Source organism: Gallus gallus, chromosome 1 (assembly GCF_016699485.2).
Source record: "Gallus gallus isolate bGalGal1 chromosome 1, bGalGal1.mat.broiler.GRCg7b, whole genome shotgun sequence".
Lineage (NCBI taxonomy): Eukaryota > Metazoa > Chordata > Aves > Galliformes > Phasianidae > Gallus > Gallus gallus.
This window is the reverse complement of record NC_052532.1, coordinates 168,182,764-168,205,099: the sequence shown is the minus strand read 5'-3', so window position 1 is coordinate 168,205,099 and position 22,336 is coordinate 168,182,764. Positions and strand designations below refer to the sequence as shown.

The 22,336-nt window shown below is 37.9% G+C and overlaps 1 protein-coding gene across 17 annotated transcripts in view; it reads right to left on the bottom strand.

Moving 5' to 3' along the window:
- Positions 1-905: 905 nt before the first annotated feature.
- The window catches only part of LRCH1 (leucine rich repeats and calponin homology domain containing 1), a 124,048-nt gene continuing 102,617 nt past the window's right edge, over positions 906-22,336 (bottom strand). For 13 of the 17 annotated variants that reach the window (XM_040665942.2, XM_040665980.2, XM_040665948.2 and 10 more), the window contains 2 exons: positions 21,926-22,003; positions 13,680-13,937 (listed from right to left, as the gene is read on the bottom strand). In XM_040665942.2, the coding sequence (XP_040521876.1) occupies positions 13,731-13,937; positions 21,926-22,003 (285 nt within the window). In that variant the 3' untranslated portion in view covers positions 13,680-13,730. Of the gene's footprint in view, positions 3,461-13,679; positions 13,938-21,925; positions 22,004-22,336 lie in introns of those variants that run through there. The other 4 variants (XM_015276492.4, XM_004938696.5, XM_025146806.3 and 1 more) reach the window with 1 other exon arrangement.

Sequence of the window (22,336 nt, the reverse complement as noted above, 5' to 3'; positions counted from 1 at the left end):
AACAGGTGAGTTAATTAGCTCTTAATAATACGAACGTAAGTATTTGGGACCTCAGGCCTGTTTCTAGCATACCTTAGACAAAGGCAGTGAATAACAGTATGCCTCTTCCGCTAATGGAAGACCTGTGTTCATTTTATCAATTAGTGCTACATGAAATCATCAGTGCCACAACCAGTCAAGGTACTTAATTAAGCTGTACGTTGTGGTTTCCTGTTCTGTACACTAACAAACATCACAAGGGCTGATGCTCTAAGAAAAGAAGCAGTCTGTGCTAAAGAATCATAGAATCACAAGGTTGGAAAGGACCTACATGAACATCCAGTCCAACCATCCTCCCATTACCATGGCTACCACAAGCCACTAAACCATATCTCCAATTTCATTGCCCTTCTGGACACGTTCCAGGGCCTCAATGTCTTTCTTGTAGTGAGGTGCCCAAAACTGAACACAGTACTCGAGGTGCAGCCTCACCACTGCTGAGTGCAGGGGGATGATTACCTCCCTGCTCCTGCTGGCCACACTATTTCTAAGGCAAGCTAGGATGCTGTTGGCCCTCTTGGCCACCTGGGCACACTATCAGCTCATGTTCAGAGGTGGTTTGTCTTCCACTCCTTTCTTGCTCAGCAAGAAACGGGCTTATAGTCTGTTGATATGTTTCTTAGGCTTAATGGTACTATTCCTATTCCGGAACAGGATCCTATTCCTAGTTGAGCTCTACAGTTCTTTTATTGGGCTCACACAGTCACCTCCTCCATCACCCACACTGTTAAGCTCTCCAGGCATCGTCTCTTTTACAACAAACTGCCAGCCAGGGGGTAGCCATTAAGTGGTTTCTACAAATGATAGAGTTTAATTGTAACTACAGTAAAGATTTTCTATATACATTATGTTCACTGCTTATGGTATTATAGATCCACCATGCATGTTTTATTGCACATAGAAATAGTGTACAAAGACTCATGAAGATCCTCTTTTTAGCCATACAGGTTTAAGACTGCATAAAAAAAGCCGTATTACAAAATATGTAGAGCTATTTACAGCCAACTTTGAGCAAATACCGAAAGACACCATCAGGAGGAAAACAAAACTTTAATTATGAAAAAGCAACATTTGTCAAAATAATAATTACAAAGCTTCATGTCGCCATATATACATTGTAAAAAAATACTCAGGAAACCTGCATTTTTATCCCTCGAGATGCAGCAATCAATATTCCTATTTTATAATCCATCTTTGAATGCTTTTTAAAACGTGATAAACTCTACCTGGAAAACTCCTTTTCTTTACATCGCTCGTGCTTTTCGACAAGACAGATATTTGTGCAGCTCTGTAAAATATTAAAATACATTTTAATTTAGCGGTAAAGTGCACAGTACATTTTATAGGAAACGATATGCTATAGCTGCCAATCCAAATGACCATTTTAAGTCGCCGTTCCCTCTATAAAATAAATGCTTTTGCTTTGGTTGAAGTAACTGCTATCCCGTGCATACTGTGTGGCTGTAGGCCCACTCTAATAAGCTGCTCTCACTACAGACGCTTGCAGTCCGTGGTGTTACAATGCACACCCTGCATTCAAATACTGTCCTAAAGACTGAAAGTCTGCCTTTGGAGCGCAGTTGTTTCGAACTGCAGCGTCTGTGTGAACACGCGGCTAACTCAGCCTAGATGTGCAACAGTGACAAGTAGGCATCGTGCTTTCAGAAGGTCCTTATACAACAGTTTTCTCCACCTTCTCTTCCTGTTTGTTCTTCCACCACATCGTCTCGTTTCCATCGTGGTGTGTATTTCCAACCACAGCCCCTGTGCAGCACACAGCCGGCTGCTCAGCTCACCTTCCCCCACACGCAGCTCTCCCACCCTGCCCGCCCAACTCACTCCATGCCCACCCACCTCACACCTGCAGCCTCTGTCCAAGCTACGGGAAGTGGAAGTTCCAGACACTGTGATAATGGCTGCGCTGGGACTTCTGGATCTAAAGGTGATGTTTTCATAATAAATTATGCTCCTGAAAAATCTTTTCAAAAAAAGGTGAAGTAGTAGTAAGAAAGAGAAGCTTCTATCCTATTGCTGACACCAATGCCTGTAGGATCGGACCTCCAATCCCACTACAGAACGTTGTGCTCAATTCAGGGGGAACCCAATGACCTCAGTGAACGGTGGAGGCTGTGGGGCGAAGCACTGCAGCCAGCAGCTGGAAGATCAGATGCAAAGCTGCCCTCAGCAACATTAATGATTTTATCTCCTCTTAAGGAATTAACGAAGACAAATGTTTTGGCTACCTGTTAGCGTTCTTGTGCTCTGTTCTATTCGTTCCGTAGTGCCGTAGTCTTTGAAAGAAAATCAAGTTACAGTGCAAAAATCGTATTTCAAGACACACGATCCTAACGCCCATCATTCGTTTTGTTGTGGCAAAAGTTAAATGTCTTGTGCATAGTAAAATAAGCAATCAAAAATATTCACATTTATTTTTCAAGTTTACGCCTTTCCTATTTTAAACTTCTATATACAACCAGTCATGGGTGTGCTCTGCTTCAGCCAATTGAATCAAGTGTGTGGGGTGGGGGTGGGTTGGGGGGAAAAGTGCTGCTGGAATGTAGGAAAGAAACGGAATGCAGACAAACTTTCATCAATGTTCCACACACTGAAAACTAACAAATGCCATTCCAGCCAGCTGTTCTTTGAACTGAAGCACCTACTTGGTTTGCTTTTTGCTCTTCGGTATTAGAAAATACAATGTATGGAGATCTAGAGCTACTGCACCCCTAGTAGAATAAAAAATAACGAAATATTTATATTAAAATAAAGTGTTTAACCACAAAAAAAGCAGTAATAAAATACAGTTTCCTAATTTACATTTTGCATCCCAAAGGATGAATAACAACTCACTAATAAATAATATTTATATAAATATTTTGTGTCTGGATACTTTTAAAAGGCAATAGTCCGAAGTGACTGCAGAAAAACCTGGTGTGGCAGAAGTCTGATTTACTCTCCCTCCCTCCAAAAATGGTTATGAGGATTCTTAGTTTAATAACACGAAGGTATCTCGCTGCAAGACAGCTGCGTACTCCACACATGTTAACGTGGCAGAGGTGGCTGTTTCAGTAAGTACTGTACAAAGTGAGCTAGAAAAGCAGTGAAGCCCCAATTTGCTCTATAAAACGTTTCCTTTTTAGTTTCTGGTTTGTAGTTGGATGCACGTGTACAGTCTCAAAGGTGACTTGAAAATCAGAAGTATCAGAATACTCTCGGAGCACTGTTTTCTCAATGCAGTCTGTAAAGACGGGCAGTGATTTGATTCTTTGATGGCACAGTGGAGCTGGTAACAGCAGAGAGAGTAGATTCACGTGAATAAAGCTTGTTTCACTGTGGTTACATCTAGCAATGCTTGAACTGTTATGCTCACTTTTACCAAGCCCTTTTCTTCTAGGATGTGATGTGGTAGGCAGAGCTTCTCCTAGAAAAAGACAAACAAAGGATACAGATCAGGTTACTCAGTACTCGTTGCAAACCCGAATACCCAACAAGCAGGAACCTTTTCCTGTTTGCAGTTCAAAAGAACCTCCCAGGCTTTGACAAAGTCTCTCAATGTGGCCCTCATTAGGTCTAGGACTTAGCGTGAAATCTGTTCATGTTCTGGGCCTACCAGGAAAGCAGCTGTTCGGTGGTCATTACGGTATGTGAACATCTTAATTGAGAGTGAAGGCTGCCAGGTACACACTGAACTTTTGCCTATGAAGTGAGATAATGAAGCATCGGCCACTATCGGGATGTGGAAGGCTGGATTTTATCAGTCAAAAGAAGTTCTGCTGCTGAGCTCTAGGAGGGTAGGCCTTGGTCCCAGGATGTGCACCTTGAAGTCACCCATTAGCATTTACAGAGAAGTGTGTGCAATGGCGTGCATTCAACAGATGGAGCATCTCCTTCCGAGTAATTAGATGTTTATTTTGAAATGTCCAGGAATCAACTTCGTTTACCATCAGGACACAGCAATTGTGGCCAGGATAAAACCTACTAGCTGTCCACACAGGCTATTCTATCAGCAGGCAGTCAAATGATAAATACTTTATCTCCTACAGGTAAAAGGAAACCCCACAGTGAATCACTGCAGAAAGGCTTGCGTGGAGAGGCAGCTTTGTCACGATGAGCTCCATCTTAAAGTTTTTAACATAACTGGGTGTTCATGTGAATGAAATATACGAGACTATGAGATCAGGCACCAGGTTCGTAATAAATGACTACACCACAAACCATAATTACAATTGTGAGACTCACTGTCACAACATGGAAGCCAAAAGTGTAAATGGGATGACAGAAACACAGAGAGAAATAAAATAGCATTAAACACAAACATGTGGATACAACATCTGGCTCATGAAGCCCCTCCCTAAACTGTATGTTAGGCAGTTTTACTTTACTTTTGAGAGAACACCACGTATGTGATCTACTATCGTATAATTGTATTCTTGCTTCTGGTGATGTGAGAGATGTCAGCTAAGAGTCTCTTATTTTATCTCTATATAATCCATGGTCATCTGTCCCATTTCCTTACATGCATACTCTACAGATAGCTCCAATTTAGACATCACTTCAACATCTCTTCTCATGATCTCCTTCATGCACAACCAACACTTGGCTTTCTTAAACTTTTGTCAAGTTCACTGCAACCCATTCCACCCCCAACAAGAGAATCTGAAATTACCAACTCACTTTTCACTCCTGTCCCAAGAACACAACACGGTAACTAAAATGACGTGTGAGGCATCCAACTGATAACCACTCTGAGGTGAGGAAAACTGATCACCCGCTATCACAACATCAGCCCAACTCTATTTCACAGCAGTTCTTCATCTCTCACTCATACTTCTCCTTAAACATGAACTGAAACCACTTTGCCCTGGACTATGACCACAACAAAACCTTAAAGGGAGATCCATCCAGAAAGATTTTTCTTCCTCTAGGAGAAAAAATTCCACAGTAATTGCTAATGAAACCTTCATCAAGAAGAGGGTTTCATTTGAGCCCTATCCAAACTGTGTCCGTGTTTAGTTTGAGACAGATCTGTTCCAACAGCTCCAGGCTGTTGGACAGCTTAGGACAGACGGCCTACTCAAGAGACAAAACTGCAAAATCTAAGTATTAACTACAGAACCTGAAAAGTAGGAGTCAATTTTTTTTCACAACTATGACACCTGGTACTAATAACGAATTTATTTGTATTTTGTGCTCACTTTTAAAATCATGTTTTCTGTATGTTCCAGATTTTTGTTTTTTTGTTTTTGTTTTTAATGTTTGAGAGTTGTCTTTTTTGTTGTTGTTCTTGCTGGTTTTTGTTTTTTTGTTTTTTTTTCCTTAAAAAAGTTCATGGGTTAAGGTTCACTATATCTCGGGGCACATGAAAAGAAGTGTGGCAAGCAGGCTGAAGGGTTGGCCTCTACTCTTCTCTCATGAGGCTCTGCTTGCATTACTCCAATGAGCTCCAGGGCCCTCAACACAAGAAGGACATGGAGCTGTTGGAGCGGGTCCAGAGAAGGCCCACAAGGATGCTCAGAGGGCTGGAGCACCTCTCCTATGAAGATAGGTTAAGGGAGTTGGGCTTTCTCAGTGTGGAGAAGAGAAGGCTCCGGGGAGACCTCATAGTGGCCTTCCAGTAGCTAAGGAGGGCGTACAGGAAAGATGAGCAACTTTTTACAAGGGTATGTAGAGATGGAACAAGGAGTAATGACTTTAAAACTAAAAGTGGGTAGATTTAGATTGGATATAAGGAAGAATTTTTTCATGATGAGGGCAGCAAGGCACTGGCACAGCTGCCCAGAGAAGCTGTGGGTGCCCCATCCCTGGAGGCGCTCAAGGCCAAGTTGGATGGGGCTCTGGGCATCCTGAGCTGCTGGCTGGCACTGCCCATGGCAGGGAGTTGGGACCAGATGGTCTTTAGGGCCCCTTCCACCAAAATCATTTTGTGATTCTATGATGACAGCCTATAATACCAAGCAAATACTTTCTGCACAGACCAAAGAAACAATGTCAGAGAGATTAATTTTATAAGAGTTTGGCTAAGTAGGTCTGCAAAATATAGACAAAATTCATTTATCTACATTGAAGATGCAGCACTGCTGTAGGGTTAAATTTCCTAAATGCTGGGTTAACACATACACTGATTAGGTTGAGTTTTTGGATTTGGACTGAAATTACCAACCTTCCATTCCCACCTATTACCGTGCCCCTTTTTGAAGGAGCTATTTGTCCTGTAAGTACAAAGGAATGCTCCTATCACACAGCCATTTTTAATTCATCACTCAAGATTCCTATTCCAAACTTCCTCTGAATTGGCCACTTAATTTAATAAACTGATTCTGCAGTTCATTCATGCTCAGTCTTCTGTGACTGAGATACTGCAAGCCTGCAAATTCTCAGAGAAGGTTCTCACCTTCTATTCCTCTGGAAGAAGGTATTTTGTCTGGAGAACTATATAAATATATTTTAAGACAACATTTTCAGTATGCACACTCCTAAACTGAAACCTAGCTGGGGTAACTACAGAAGAAGGTAGAAATAATGATATCAAATAAAAGGTAAAATAGATTTCTACTTCAACTGTATAAACTTACTAAAAGTATTTTGCCAATCTAATGTCTCAGGATGAAGTTATAAGAAAAGCCTAAGATACTCAGGCTCTGATAATGTTCAAAAAATATTTATCATTTACTGAGAATACAAATGATACACAAAATAAAAAGTTATTCTCTCTACTTTCAGACTTCTTTCAAGTACCCAAGCACACCAGAGTCCTATTTCACAGATTTGGTGGCATACAACATGCCAGTATTTCATTAGTTTTAGATAAAATACATTAATATTTAATATCTGCTGAATCAAGCAACAATTTAGTTTAGTGTTACAAGGCTGAAAGACAGGGATTTAATCCAAAAATCCAGGACTAATGCAACTTACACCTTGCTAGTTATTTGTGTTTGAGAATATTCTATGTTTTTCTACTGAAGCCAATTTTGCTGTAAAAAAAGAGTTGAGGATGTTTCCTTCAGAAAAAAGAAATTCCAAATTTGCCATTTTTTGAAACCTTACAGCATTCTAAGAGCTATTCTTTCATCTGTCATTCCTTCTCATCAGAAACAGACTTCTTGTTCTGTAATCAATTATATACACATTTTAACTACAAGCATAAAAGGAGTTCATGCCTCACTTCATACTTAGAACAGCAAAAAAAAAACCCCACCAATCTGATCCAACACAGATGTTGCTCCTTTAACAGAGAATACATTATCTACGTCTTTTAAATATACTGTAGTAATCCAGTTTGCATAAGAATAACCTCCCTCTGCTGTATTTACAAGACATACACTCAAGCGAAACTATTTACAAAGGTCTACAAACAACTAGAACTGCACAACTACATACTACAAGTCAGAAGCTTCAGGACACGTTACTTTTTATATTATACATCGTTCTACATTAGTTCTTGAAAGTTATACAAATGACAGCCTTTCCTTTTTTAGGAAGAAGATGGAGTTCAGTTAATATTGTATAATTCTGCAGTTATTTGAGCGTGTGGCTATGATGAGCTTTCCAAACCTCAATGAAACCTATACCATCCACTTAAAGAACTACACCTTAGTGTGTCATTAATTCATTTGCTTCTCTAAGCACTAACCACTATTTTCAAAACTTTGCAAACAGCTTTCACTGACTCTGCCTCACGTATTTTTTAAATGACAGGCTTATTATAATATATTTAACTTTTCTCAGAGAAGAATCAACTCTTAGTAAGGATGAAATTCAGTGCACACTGGTAATGAATTCAACTTCTAGATAACAGCGACACTGGGTCAAGATCCCAGTTGTCTGAGACCTTGTACTCAACTACTGTCCCTGTGGCGTGGCGTGTTTCCCGTGCTTTGTTCTCTCTTACCCTCCACAACGGATACCTTTAACCACTGGAAGCTACTGATGATAGAACACTCAAAACTTGTCATTCTGAGAAGATAAACCAGCAAAACTCGCCCACGTCTCCAAGGATTTTACATGACTCATCTTCACACATCTCCCTCTACCTTTGAAAAGATTTCAGCCTATTTTACAGTAGCATTGAACACGTAACTTCAACACAGAATATGAATCATCTTTCCTAAAAATACCCTCATTGAAACCATTCCTGAACAAAGCCAGAAAGGCAAAAGAAATTGCTACTAATCCTCAGTTTAGAAATCCTTAGAAACGATCACAGAGGGAAGGGCTGTCAGTCCACTCACAGCCAATCTACTCTCTCCTGTCTAGTATAAAACATAGACCGAAATTTTTGGTGTAAATTTTCTCTCTAGAAGTACAGAAGAGCTCCATTATTTTCTACAGATAAGCCACTTTAAATAGACACTTTCAAACTCCTAAGAAGCAAAGGAACAAGGTCATCAAAAGATGAAAAACAACAAACCATCCAAACACAAAAGGAGGCAGCAGTCAGGTTGAGGCACAAAGCAACACCGAAAGACAGCACAACGAGCATACCCACAACCATACACATGTATGTGTGCTGCCAAAGCAATTTTCTATTCCTGGAACAAAACTTCTAATTTAAGTAGTGGAAAATTGAAACAGGAATATGCAGAGAATACACCAATCCCACAGGGCTACGTGACTCTTTACACATATGCATCTATTTTCTTTCACATTAGATGCCTTGAAAGTCAAGCAACTGTCTGAATGGGATTATGCTAGAGCAAACAGTTGACAACTCAGAGCAGTTCATTATCAAGAAAGTAATTGCTGTCATCATGTCAGAAGGGCAAGTGGTGAACTGTTTACACCATGATAACAAATATCCTTGGGCTCTGATGTTAGCAAAAACAGAAATAGAGAAATGGAATCCTACAAATTTGGCAAGAGACATTCTGTTCTTCCTCAGATGTATAGAATATATAATTCAGATCAACAGGTAAGAATAAAATACTCGTAAAACAATGAAATACTGGAATGTGTAGTTTCTCCAAGTACGTTTTTTTCCTTTTAAATAAAAATAACTCCATACAATACTCATTATTTAATGTTTGAAGCCAACTGCTCTGAAATGGAAAGTCACTAAGAGCCTTACATTTAAGCAAACCTGTCAAACACATACATCTTGAATTTCTGTTAGATGAAGGCATATGGATGCCCCATCCTTGGAGGCATTCAAGGCCAGGCTGGATGTGGCTCTGGGCAGCCTGGTCTGGTGGTTGGCGACCCTGCACGTAGCAGGGGGGTTGAAACTCCATGATCATTGTGGTCCTTTTCAACCCAGGCCATTCTATGGTTCTATGAATATAAAATTATATCTCTGTAAACATATTTTCGTTTATGTCTCACTGATGATGTCTGTATATGCCCAAATGTCCTGAAGTTACCATTTGAAACACAACAGAAAAGACCAGTAGATCAAAAAGCACAGTAATCCAGGCTGCAGGTATATTTCATCAAGTTTTTCTTTTAATTTCCAAAGGAAAGATTAGTACGTTTTGTTGAATCATACACTCATGACCAAATTCAAAAACGCAAAAAAACCAACAACCCAGAACTTCATTGCTATAGCTGCAATTCTGTAGTTAGAATTACAGCCAATGAGATATTTAAATATGTGCATCTTCTGAACATGCAATAAATTGCAAATATTTACAAAACTGCATTTGCAGATGATGGCTTTGGACCCTTTTACAAATTCTGGCCTTCAGCCACACGATTTTAAGGTAGACAATATGTTTTGCCAAAATGCCTCATAGTTCCGTTCTAACACATTAAGAAAACAGTGACCTGGATCTGGAGGGAACAGAAACCTCTAGAAGCTTACTAAAGACAGACACACATTAAACAGTAAGAGAAAATGTATACTTACAGGGGAGATACCAGTTATATCATAACCATATACATTAAAATCTAAGGGATGAAGTGAAGGAATGAGAATGTTTTGTGTCATCCAAGTAGAATGGATCATTACCTGATTATTTTTTTTTATATTGCTCTTTTCTGCATTACGCAGATTATGTGCTGGAAATGACAATGGATCACAAAGCCTGGTCTACCACTTCTTCTAAACTGTATATAAGAGTGCTTTAATTTTTTGTAGCAACAGGAGTAAGATGATAAAAAGTAGTTCTTTTTGTGAAAACAATTACACAGCCATTAGAAAACTTACTTATGTCTATGGAATAGAAGACTGGACTGAATATGTATTTACTCGGGTCTAATCAAATTCCCACTCACATTAAGTGTAGACTTCCACTGAACTTGTTAGGAACAGGACAGGATCTATAAACAGACCGCAGCTGTAAAAGCTTGTTAATAGATAAGTGAAGAAAAAAGGCATTTGAACATCTACTACACTGCACTTGAACATACTTATCTTTTTTCTGGATCAAGGAAAAACAAAGCCAAATTGTCACATCAAAATCCCAGCTGTAATCCAGTGCAAACATTTGACCTGCATGCATATTAAATTAATTCATTAGAATCTGTATTTATTACTTTATTGCACTAAGGATGTGATGATCTCCAGAGGATCAAAAAGTAATTAATACAACGGGTATAGTACAGATCTGAGCAGATCAACTTATGATGAAATCACAGTTTGAAAATTTCTGATGACCATGCTGTCAGTGCAAGGAAAAAAAAACAAAAAAGAGAATGGGGAAAACACAAGGTGGGATGTAATTCATGTCAGTGGTGAACGAAGGTGATGTTGAACAACAGCCTAGGTTGTTTTAAAGCCCAAAGTTATCCCCTTAGTCATGCAATTGACTGTAAGTTTCAATACTGGGATCTCCTAAGAGGTGAAGGATCACCAGCCAGCAGAACTCTTGGTTTGTTGAATACAACACCACGGGAAGAATAGCACAGAAGTAGGACTCTGACTTTATCAAAGAGTCCATTAGAGTAGATACCAGCTGTAGTTTCCACCTCCCTGTTCAATAGAATTACTGTCTTCAGGGAGGAAAAGACTGGCATTTTTCATACCGTTACTACATTTTAGAAGTATTTTGAGAAACATTATTATATTCACTCTTAGTGAAAAGTAAGGATATATTCTACTGCTGTCTCTTTCCCTTTAAGGTCTGTGTGTCTTTTGAAGTGTTATCAGTATTGACTAGAAAAAACACAGAAAACGGATAACCTTCATGTACAGTATGCATGGCTGTGCCTGTCACAAAGCAATGGACATCTTTCACAGTCTGGTTCAAGATGGCTTCAACTCCGTAACTCCAAATATTGCTTGTAATGATACATTTTAATTGCTGTACATAGTTAAGGCTGAGAAAAGTGAGAAAATGTACTCCAAGTTAAAGACAACTGTCTGCATGGAAAGCATTTGTATAGTTCAGACTTTGGATAAGTTTGAGAATCATGCATCACGAGCACACAAGCAGTTGTCTACGCTAACACACCTCTACAAGACTGATCTCTTATTTTTCTCACCAACCTATTGAACACTGCGAATGACTACATAATACTAGACAGTAACATAGATATGAACTACAGGACAGTAGCAACAACTTTTGCGACTTGGTCTTCCCAACATTCCAAAAAATGTTAAAATATACTCATACCTGTGGATTGGTTCTACATAGGAAATACACAACACAAAGCATTAACAGGAGACCTGTTCACCACACAGGGCACAGGTAAAAACTCAGCCCTACAGAAGACACTGACTTTGCCTCAAGTACATACACTGGATTATAAGTAGTCACACGTTAATAGCTTCTGAAGTGATTTATGTCACTTTCTCAGTTTCATGAAAAGCAACACTGTTAGAACAAGACAAAACCAAGACCTTCTGAAAGTGGAATTTTAAGCATTAAGCTCAGACTCTTAACTCAGTGAGTGTCTGCTATTGGAACCACTGAAATTAGGTGCACAGTTAGAAGACAGGTCTGCACAGGATGAGGGCACAAGCCCATAGCTATGCACTCAAATGACTAGCAAAGTTCCTGAAGGAATTAAGAACTTGCAAGAATTAACTGAACTCGTGCCAAGTCACAGAAGCCACTAATGGAATTGTTATATGTATGCACTGGAAGCTGCTAGAACTGATTTTATAAAGGGCTTATTGTCTATCTGTTGTCTGAAAGTAATTTTTCCAACTTAAAATACCTAACTACATACCTCACCCTTCATATGCGCACACACACACTCGTATAAAGCCAAGAAAACCGGAATAGAACTGCATTTAGAAGCTTTTTAATACATTTTTACAAACATCTAAGGAGTATTTATAATGTAAAATCTTAACTCAAAATCATATTACCAGAATAATTTGTAGCATACAATTTTTTATGCTAATTATCTCCTAAAAGTCAGATGGTAATTTTTGGATATAATAGTCAGAGAGAAATAAATATATTTATTTCACAGCCACAAAACTGAGATGCTTTGGTTAGCTAGCTTGACATTGAGCTAAGAATTTCATCAGTAGCATCTAGCAGTAGTAAATATGGGCCTATACTCGAGGCTTTATAATCTTCAAGCCTCACTATGCCTACAGTGACTTTCCATTTGTATATTTCATGTTGATACAGAATAAAATTAATACTTGTCTTATTCAAGTTTTACAAATAAATTAACAGGAAACAGAACTGGAAGGGAAATGGAAGTCATTCAGTCCAGTGCTCTAACCATAGGCAGAGTTCAAAGATACCAAAAGGCTTCCTCACCAGTGCGTCTAATCTAATTCTAAAACCTCCCAGGAAGGGAAATCTAAACCCTTCCTAGACAATCAATTTTCTTAGGTACATTGTGTTTACTACACTTGTCAGACAGACAAACATTACCAGCAGTTTCACAGGTGATGAAACAGAGACAAGTGACAAAACTTGCTCGATGTCACACATAAGAATGACAGATAAGGGATCTAACAGTTTATTCTCAATCATATTGTATCACACCGTCTTTCGTGATCTTCATTCTAAAATATTGTAAAGTGCCTTGCATATGAGGTGTTCCTCATGCCCAGTGCTAATTTACAGTCATCTTCAAGTGTTTTAAAGCAGATAAATTCTGCTTTGTGAGACAGAGGAAGAAGATTATTCCATGGAATCTGGAGGAAAACAAAATATAAAGTAGAAAAATACTCCAGTATGGAATTTAATCAGAACAGTAGAGATGGCCAATCATCTTTAAAATTACAGTACTCTTTGTTAAACTAAAATAGAGAACTATCATTCAAATTACCATTAAGTGCTCTTTAATACAATGCATGTTTAGATAATTGGCAGCAGCTCAGAAAATACTATCATCTGCTGAACTGCCACCTCAGTTGCTTCAACACCTGTAGCATTCTTGGATTTTTCACAAATTCTTCTGAACGCCTTTCACAAAAGCATACCTGCCTTTTCCTAGAAAGGGTTGGCTCTGTTTAACTTGATATACACCTAGACTTCATTCAAAAGTGGAATAAGAGTTGTTTCAATGCTTTACCACATTCAGTGTATAGTCTAGGCAACGTAAACTATAAAGACGTATGCAAGTTCTTAAACTTGAGCTGGAGTGGGGGAAAGAGACAGGACTTGCCTTCAGATCAGTTCATGATGCTAATCCCTCTCTCCCCTATTTCAAGAGATTAACAAAGATAATACAAGGAAGGGAAGTGAAGGAAAAAGGAGAATTTTGTAAGACAAAGGAAGGAAATTAAGTACCTGTAATTTGTCAGAGACAAAGCAGAAAGTTTGTGTGCACATGCGAACAGGTTATGCTGTTAGCACATTCCAGTGATAAGTTATAAACATCAAGACTACAAAAAGTATGTGGAAAAGACAAAAGCCTAATAGATCCCAGGAGCGAAAGGTAGAAGTTGATTGTGGGGGTTTCTCCCCGAGGGCGAGCAGAGTGTCAACAGTCTTTCGAATGTGACGAATATCCGACTGCAGGATGTCATACGGAGAGCAGAGGTCAGCCTATCCCGAAGGGCAGCCATTAGAACAGAAAAAAACAGTGCATAAAATTAAAAATACAAAAATATAAAGATATTGATAAATTATCACAATATTCTAGCATAAACATGTAGGAATAGTTTCTTCCTCATATTGCCTTAGTTGCTAGGCACCCCAGCTTTCTTTGGTTTCCTCTAAATACTTAGGCTATCATACAATATCAGGAAGTCAAGTTAGAAGAGCTCAGCCCTTCAAACTCTTCCAAAGTTATGCCCACAGGTGGTGGTGTGGGGGGGTGTATGTGATCCATTTATTCCAATGGGATCTACAACACCTTTGTCCCTCTATGCCTTAAATGCTTACATGGAATCAGAGGTAAAATCTCACTTATACAATAGCAGACAGTGGGTTAGAAAGCTGTTAAAAGTACAAGCAGCAGCAGCATGAAAAAAATACTTAAACTGTTAGAAGTGTGTAACATTCTCTAACATAACATATAACCTAGAATCTGGTATTCAAATACCACTTTAAAATGATACCCTGGGATGGAAACCGAGAACGTCATCGACTGACTATCATTAACTTTAGTAAAGTTTCTAAGCTGAAGAAATACACACTAAATTCTTTAACTAGCATTTAGAAAATGTATTAGCAGGTTAAACTTCTATATCCTTTTTGCAAAGTACCATTGACTTCATGAAGTATCTTAAGCTAGCTATACAAAATGAAGCATTATATGGAAATATAATACTGATACACACAAAATATTTAACATTACACCAACCCAAACAACAACTTGTACATTCAAAATGCAGCGATCTAAAATATTACACCATTTTCCAATGCGAAGGAGAATTTACTATCAAATGAAGGTCAGTATTTATGAAAGAAAATTACGCAGGTAAGGAAAAAGATTATGTTTTGGAGGAATTTTCTGAAGTAGTTCTTCAGTTTCACGTGCTTAATGAACTGACATTGCACGCAAATAAACAAAGGAAGACGTTCCGGCTCAGATGCCTGCTTTCTGTTACTGTGATGTTTCCATGTCTAGCTATGAAGTAATTAACCTGTAAAATATTTAAAAGGCTTTTCTATCCTGAAAAGTTATTGGTGAAACTGGAAATGAGTAAGACTGTACAACTTTAATTTTACTTAGGCCAGCTGACACATGGAAGGGGACAAACACTGCCTAGCACAAGGTTGGTATTTCTTAACAGTAATTTTATTTAGAGCAATATCAAATGCTGATGCAGTTATATTTCGCTTTTGCTTTGTTTTTAAAAGATGAAACCTCAAAGATAGAACAAAACATGCCAATCTTGTTTAACAGTGAGAGAGGTCTAGTACTGCATTCAGCGTCTATGTCTCTAAGCTGCTTACCAGACAACTAATTTCAGTTTAAAGAAACAACTCGTTGACCATGCAGTAATGCACTGCGCTCCCACTATAGACACTAATAAACCCAGTAAATGCTGCTTTCATTCAAAATGACACACGAGACTTACTTCATACTTGCCACAAACATGTTCCAAAAGAAATACCTAAGATACTTCAAACTCCTACTTCTGTAAAATCTTCACAAACTTTAAAACGAGGCTTTTTTTGAGTTTTTGTCAGGAAGGAAAATCAGAAAACCCAACCATATCTGAAAACAGTATCTACTGCAGTCACATGAAGAAGGAAGTAATTTTGGAGCTAAGGAATGAGAGCTGGTAATAGGTTGATATTTTATTTTTTAAAACAAAGACCTAAGAACTTGATACCCAGAGATTAACACACTAGAAGTATACAGGAGATGCCAAAGCATACAGAAACAGCCAACACGTGCTGAAAAAGCCTCCTATGAAACTGTCATGCGGTGGTTTAGTGATGTTGTGAAATTCAGTGACACTTGTGAAAGCCTTAGAAATTTCTGATCGTTGTTGCTTATGTTTGTGTCCTGCAACAATTAATAATTTGCTGTTTCTGTAATGTTACACTCTCACCTTAACTAAAACGTTTATATTCATCCATTTTAAACATCTGTAATGCAACTCTAGAAGTTACCATAATTTTACACATGTAGTGAAATGAGAGAATACCATTATCAATATATAGTGAACAAATACGTGATATATACTTCAGTGCAATCCCCACCCAAAGACGAACAAATAAGCAACCATCCACCCACCTCAAGCATTGCCCTTCTCATTTAAGAGACTGAAATCAACTATTAAGAACTAAAAAGATTTGTATCACTTAACCATTACATTTATGGACTGACTTGTTAAGTCCAAGGTGCTACATGGTTATATCATACAGCTGCCAAAATCATGCATGCAGAATAAACACAGAAAGGAGTGCATGACAAAAGCACAACCAGCTGTTCGTGTGCAGAAACCACTCTCATTCTACGTGCTCCTGCAGTGACTGCGGAAACAGATAGGCACATTTCAAAACCAACCTCCCAAGATTTTGATCCTTAAAAAAAAAAAAACCAAGGGTAAGTTTTCAGAACTAGATGAAAGAATCAAGTTTGCAGTGCGTACGCACTGTACTCAAAACACAAATGAAGGAATCTCATAATTAGGATTTAAATACTGCAATTGGAATACTGAGCCACTTAAGTCCGTACTGGAGAGCAAATAGCATTCATTATCGAGCAAAGAATGAAATGGTGGAGAAAGGTGTCCTACCTGATAAAACTTACTGTACCGCCACGGATGTCTCATGATGAAACTATGGAGAAGTAACTGATTATGTGAATTGATCAGAAGAGAAGCATAAGCAGCAATGAAAACATACCTCACAGTAAAATGAGAAATGTGATTCCCAGATGAACTACTAATAGATGAGTAGAAGATAAAGCTCTAGACACTCTGGCTGATTATTCTTTTACTTTGCTTTGCCAATCTTAGCATACAATACAATCTGCTGTTTTCTCCCTGATTGTTTCACTTAATTGGTAATTCCTACACTGACACAAATCAGTCATCTTGAGAAAAAATCTGCCTGACGTTGTAATAAAGTGGAATTGGTTTTCAGAGGAGGAGGTGAGATGCAGTAATAACCTCATCTGCAGGACTCTGAAGTCCCCAAAATGGTCACAGTGAAGCCTTTTGTAACTTGAGTCTTCATGAGATTATTTCATACCAAAAAAGCCATTTCTTACCATCACTCCTATCCGTTCAATATGTGTACTCCAATTAGCTAACTGAAAACTTGGGAAACATAGCAGAAGACTCCCATTCCCACCTGAGAAATAACTTTAAGTCTTACTAAATGCTGCTCACCACTATTAACACACTGGAACACAGGAGCTCAGTAAACCTGCTGTAATAACTAGCTGTGAAAGATTTTATCACTATCTTTTATCAAGGAAAATTACCACTGTAATATTAATCACAATAGCCTATGCCTATCTTTTTTCAAACTATATAAGATTCATAAGCTGTGTGTATGTGTAAGGAAAGTCTGTTTTTCCTTTTCTCAAAAGTAACTCCTCATTTAATTTCTTTGAAGTAAAGTGCTCCCATAAAGGACTAAAAGAATCTCAAGTGTCCACACTGTTAATATATTACGCTGGTGTAAACTGCTGATGGTAAGAAATAATGTGTCTGCATAAAAAGATAACTTCTGCATCTGGTTCACAAACACTGAACGTAATTTGTTGAATTTCTTTTTGGACAAGATGTTTAGGAAGTCCTCCTTCTGATACGCCATATTTGTTCACTAACTGACAACTAATAGAAATGCATACCAAAACTTGCACAGTTTTTGCCTTTCAAATAACACTTTGCATTTACAACTTTGTTTTTGTCAAAGTTTCACTTGTAGTAAAGCATTACTCAGCCCACCACAGCTCAGCTGCTCTTTTGTTTTGATACAAACTTTTGTTAACATCAATGAAAGTGCCTAAGAAAATGGATTAGTATGAACGACATCTAGGAGGAATGAAAACTAAGGCTAAATTACATTGATGATATGTAGGTTAAAATAGTCTACTTTGCTATTAGAATAAATAGATTCAATGTGGCAATGGTCAAAAATGGCACTGTGTTTTCAGAATGTGTATGAACAGTTATAAGAGAATTTCTCATAACTAACAAATGTATATGAATATTGTCATATTGTTGTGACTATTGCTAGTTGTATATTACAGCAGTATTCTCCCAGATAGAGACCGAAATATTTTCATAACATTACATATATACTCATGTTACAGTAATTCAGACTCTCCTGATCACTTTTAATGCCTCCGAGATAAGGTGTCAGTAAGAACAGAACTGCATTAGAACTGGGACTTTTGATACTTCAGAGACCACGCTTATAAATGTGCAAAGCTATAAATAAAGCCAAAAGATAGCTTTATTTTTGAACCCCAGTAAGTATGAGATGGTAGTGCAGTACAGGTGGTCATGGTAAGCAATACAGTTGGTGTCAATAGTGGGTCCACACGACACTAACAATCCATTCCCAGCACATACAGCACATCATTCTGAAAAGTGCAGCAGGACAGGCACTCCTACTTGCCACATTGCTGCCACTTGTTTATGTAATCGGTATCAGCCAAAAATCAGGAATTGGCCATTCTATAGTTGTTAAAGAAGAGATTAGGCAATTTCACAGGTTTTAGTCAGCAGTGTAAAATACAGTTTTCTTTCCTACTTTTCTTAGTAAGGTTGTAGCTTGAGGGCACTGCGTAATATTATGTCCTCAGGAGTTCAGATGCTTATCTGCCACTACCACTTCCTCATATCAAGACCAATTTTTTTTTGTTTCCAAAAATGATAGTTTACAAAGATTTAGGATACCTCGAAATAAAAAAAAAGCTCTAGAGGAAAAAAGTGGCAAAATTGGACATACTCTGCTTGTCCTACCAGCTATTCTCACTCTTTTCTTAGCTGACTTGTGCAGTAAGAGCCATGCTATTTAGTTGCTTATTAAAGGGTCAGTCATACCCTTAAAACATCCCTCTGCATACGATCAGGAGCATCAGATGGTCACTAACAAAGTGATCCTTAATGGGTGACCCACTGCACTGAAATTCTCTGGTAATTAACAGCTTTGCTGTATCAGCTGGCACAAGTAATCCCAGAATCATCTACGTACGAGGTCATTTCACAGAGAAACTCTTGTTCCTTTATTCTGTTTTTGTGACTTTGGTCAAGACATCAAGCCCTGAGGCTCATCTTGACACACCCGGATCTGGATGCCTACTACATTTTTCTGCCCTAGCAAGAAGTCTGCCAGAATCTTTCTGGAGAGAGCAATTCTAACACAAGAATCAAACGCTGAAAACCACGGAGTCTGTAAGACACCATGCACATCATGTACAGTAACTACTATATCAGTAATCAGTACAGTAACTACTATAGCTGATTTCTGGTTTGCTTTGTACATAATTTGATAGTACACTATTCTAAAGCTGTGGGGCTCATGAAACAATGTGTACTCTACTCCATTCCATAGGTAAACAACTGGATTTTAAACCCTCAAAAAGTGAACAAAAAGTCCAGCAGAATTTTCAAGCTAATTCTTGAGAAATAAACCTAAGTATTACCAAAAGAACACCTGTCAGTATCAGGATCCATCAGCAAAGCATCTCTCCAAATAAGATACTTTCCAATATGGGGAAGGGGTTCATTGATTCCTTCTGCTGCTCTGTTCAGAGGTAGTTAGGTGAAGCAGCAGTAAACACACCATTCGTAGCTCTTCAAAACCTTCCTGCCAGCTGGCATATAGCTTTATATTCTTTATTCCCTTCCCTCTGGCACACAGAAATGTTCTATTATCTACCACCTAGTTCTGCAACACAATGGATTTTCACAACATGTGGCAAACATATACTTGCCAATTACCAGCACTGAATCAAGTATGTCCTCAGAGTACTTACACACCTATCATAAATTTCCAATTACAAGCAGTTCACTTTGCATTTAAGTGAATTAGTTTCTCCCTCAAAAAATGGTAATGCTTTTTTAAATTCATAAGGATGGATAGTTTATAAATCATACTGATAAGATTTGGTCCTTTACTTAAGGTTCTGTGCAACAAAAAAAGCTTTACTAAAATACTCCCCCCAAAATTTCGAAAATTCTAGATTAATTTTAATGCAAGTTTTAAAGCAGAGCAATAAATACATCAAAAATGCCTATTTACAGAAAACAAGGGTGTGTTTCCAGAAAGTTTAATTATAGAGATCCAGAACTGTTAACAACTGTTTATGAGGATGGATACTGATAGGACAAGGGGGAGCGGTTTTAAACTGAAACAGGGGAGGTTTAGGTTGGATATTAGGAGGAAGTTTTTCAGCCAGAGGGTGGTGATGCATTGGAACAGGTTGCCCAAGGAGGCATATGGATGCCCCATCCCTGGAGGCATTCAAGGCCAGGCTGGATGTGGCTCTGGGCAGCCTGGTCTGGTGGTTGGCAACCCTGCACATAGCAGGGGGGTTGAAACTCGATGATCATTGTGGTCCTTTTCAACCCAGGCCATTCTATCATTCTACAAACTAATTAAAAAGAAAAATCATGTAAAAGTCTAGCTTACCTTTCTATGATTTAGGGTGCAAAGATTTCTAAAATTTTCTGTTTTATTTCTGTTTTTGAAAGAACTCTTCACAACAACTGCTCTTGGCCTTTTCTTTCCCAGGAAAAGAACCTGATGTGTATTCTAATTCACTGGATAATTTATAATGTATCGCAAGACAATAGGGCAGCTTCACAAACACTCCATACCTACTTTGTCCATAAGCCCACAGCACTGAAATTTTGATCTTATTTTTCATCTTCTTCAAAACAAAATTTTAATGAAAATTTAAGTAGTTCTAACATCACAAATTACCTAATGATAGCTTAGCGGCCAGCCCGTAACACTGAATTCATTTCACTTACTATGAATCATTCCCTAGAGCTGTAAGGTTAAGTCTCCCCCTCAAAATTCCTACAAATAGCAAAAATGAACTGTTACTTCTGATTTCCTCCAAATGAAGTGCTAAAGTGTAGATAAAGTATGAATAACACTGGAATTCTTTTCCAGTGTCATATCTTTGCAGTCTCATCTATTCCCAAAGAGGTCGCAGGGGAGGAAGAAGACAGACAGAATGTCCTTCTGTTCCAGTATTCTTGAAATATAGGCTAAAAAGCATTCAGTCTTAATCATAGTGCCATATGTATACAAAAAAAAAAAAAAAAGAAGAAAAAAGAAAATACATCATGCAATTTTCACGTTTTCAATTAAAAAGACATTGTAAAACACTTCTACATTATTTTCAGGATCTGATATTTTATATCAATTTTTTTTAAAGCATGCTTCTAGACCATAAAGGAATCTTTGAACAATTCCCAATGAAAACTTTGTAATTCACTACATTATTTAGAAGGGCATTTTTCCTTATTAATTTGAGAACAGATTACCCAATGAATACAATCATCCTTAGATGGAAAGCAGAAAATACCATGCTCTGCAATTTCCCTATTTCCACAACTTATATACATATAGGACAACCTTACTCACAGGTCCATTCCATCCTTAACACACAGAATGGTTTTCTTCACATCACTGCAGAAGCGTTTCAGTACATGAGTGTGTTATTAGTCACTTTCACAATACATACTATTGAGTACGTCACATGGTAAAAAAGGAAAAATCATCAATTAAAAAGAATGAAGCCCATCTTCTAAAAGCAGTAGGTAAAAATGTAGTTATAGTTGCATACAGAAAAATGAGTAAACTTGTGCTTAATTACAGTGTTCTTATTACCCATTTGTCATATTCCTTAGTGCAAACCTATGGCTGTGCTGGGGATAATACTAAATTACAAATTCAAGACAAAATTTGCATTCTTAAGTGCCATAGCATCAAACACTTAAATGCACTAAATCAGCATTAAATCATACAATTTAAAAATGGAATTAAGTAAGATGTCCTTACTGTTGAAAACTGCTATCTCATAAAGCTATCCTTCAACTTGAAGAAATTCAAGCACTTTACATTTATCATCATCTGGAAATGGTAGACAATTAAATTACCTCTGGTATCCCCAGTTTTCTACATGCATCCAGGAAGTTTTCAACATTTCTCCTGCATTTGGCCATGCTAAGTTTAGGCTGCAGAAACAGGAAGAAAAATACATTATGGCAAAAGAAGTCAATAAATTCATTCCATCAATAAATTAATCTTTTGCATTATTGTATTGATGCACCATTTCTCTTATATTCCTCCTGAAAACAAAGCATATAATTCTACTCAGCCTTTTCCCCCCCCCCCCCCCCCCCCCCCCATCATTATAAAAACATAGAAATACAATCACACTATGAAATCTGTGGATACTATGTGCTTTTACTTAGTAAAGTCATCAACGCATTTAAGCCTCTACTTATTTATCTCCAGCTTGTCAGGTTCTAAAACCTCATTTTCTGTGATAGAACACATTTACTCTT